The sequence below is a fragment of the Tupaia chinensis genome, unplaced genomic scaffold, assembly GCF_000334495.1.
Source record: "Tupaia chinensis unplaced genomic scaffold, TupChi_1.0 Scaffold000383_1, whole genome shotgun sequence".
Taxonomy (NCBI): domain Eukaryota; kingdom Metazoa; phylum Chordata; class Mammalia; order Scandentia; family Tupaiidae; genus Tupaia; species Tupaia belangeri.
The window spans coordinates 1,835,104-1,835,868 of NW_006159885.1; the positions used below are offsets into that span (position 1 = coordinate 1,835,104).

At 53.9% G+C, this 765-nt stretch overlaps 1 protein-coding gene across 1 annotated transcript in view; it reads right to left on the minus strand.

Annotated features, from left to right (window-relative positions):
• Nucleotides 1-24: 24 nt before the first annotated feature.
• CACNA1G (calcium voltage-gated channel subunit alpha1 G) overlaps nucleotides 25-765 on the minus strand; it is a 67,404-nt gene continuing 66,663 nt past the window's right edge. Inside the window, 2 exon segments of the mRNA XM_027773865.1 lie at nucleotides 25-761; nucleotides 763-765. The exon segment at nucleotides 763-765 is cut by the window's right edge and continues 464 nt beyond it. Coding sequence (XP_027629666.1) covers nucleotides 596-761; nucleotides 763-765 — 169 coding nt within the window. The 3' untranslated portion in view covers nucleotides 25-595.

Here is a 765-nt window from a genome sequence, read left to right on the forward strand (position 1 = left end):
TTCCCTACAGAAAATGATGACGACGAGGTTAAAGGAGAAAATAAGTTACATTACAGTTTCCAAAACGGTTCTCGCCCTCCGCCGAAGACAGGCCCCCATCGGGGCTGTAATGCACTCGCGGCCCAGCTTGTGCTTTGCAAGAAGAGGGAAAAGAACCAGACGGGTTATTTAGGTTAAAATAGCCAAGAGATAGACGCCTTCGCCTCAAAAATATTCTGAGACACATAAAAGTAGGAGGAAACAAGTCTCTTCAGCCACAAAATGTCGTACATCCCGCATATACTAGATTCAATTAATTTAATAAAATAGAATATACATAGAGATTCTGCACAAACGTATTGCTTTCTCCCAACAGCGACTGGTGTTGGGAACCTCAGCTGCACGGGGCGCTCTCCTGCCTGGAGCCAGAGTCTCTGCAGCCGGGCAGCTGCCACCTGTCACTCTTCGCAAGCTCTGCTCGCAGGGACCCGGAGCCACTGAGGCAGGGAGGAGCACCTCCTCGTGTCTCTATGGAACTTTTCTCAGGACATAGCCCAGGAGGAGGAGCTAGGATTTGGCACCCAGTGGAGAAAGGTGAGGAAAAGTGGGGCGGGACTCAGGGGTCCAGGTCTGCTGGGTCAGAGGCTAACCCGGAGAGACTCAGCACATCTTTCTTTGGGGGGGATGAGGCAGCCATGCTGTCGGGGGGCCCGGAGGCCGAGGGATCCTTGGAGTCGCTGGATGGAGCCCTCCTCCGGAGGCAGACACCAGGGCTGGGTGGGGGTC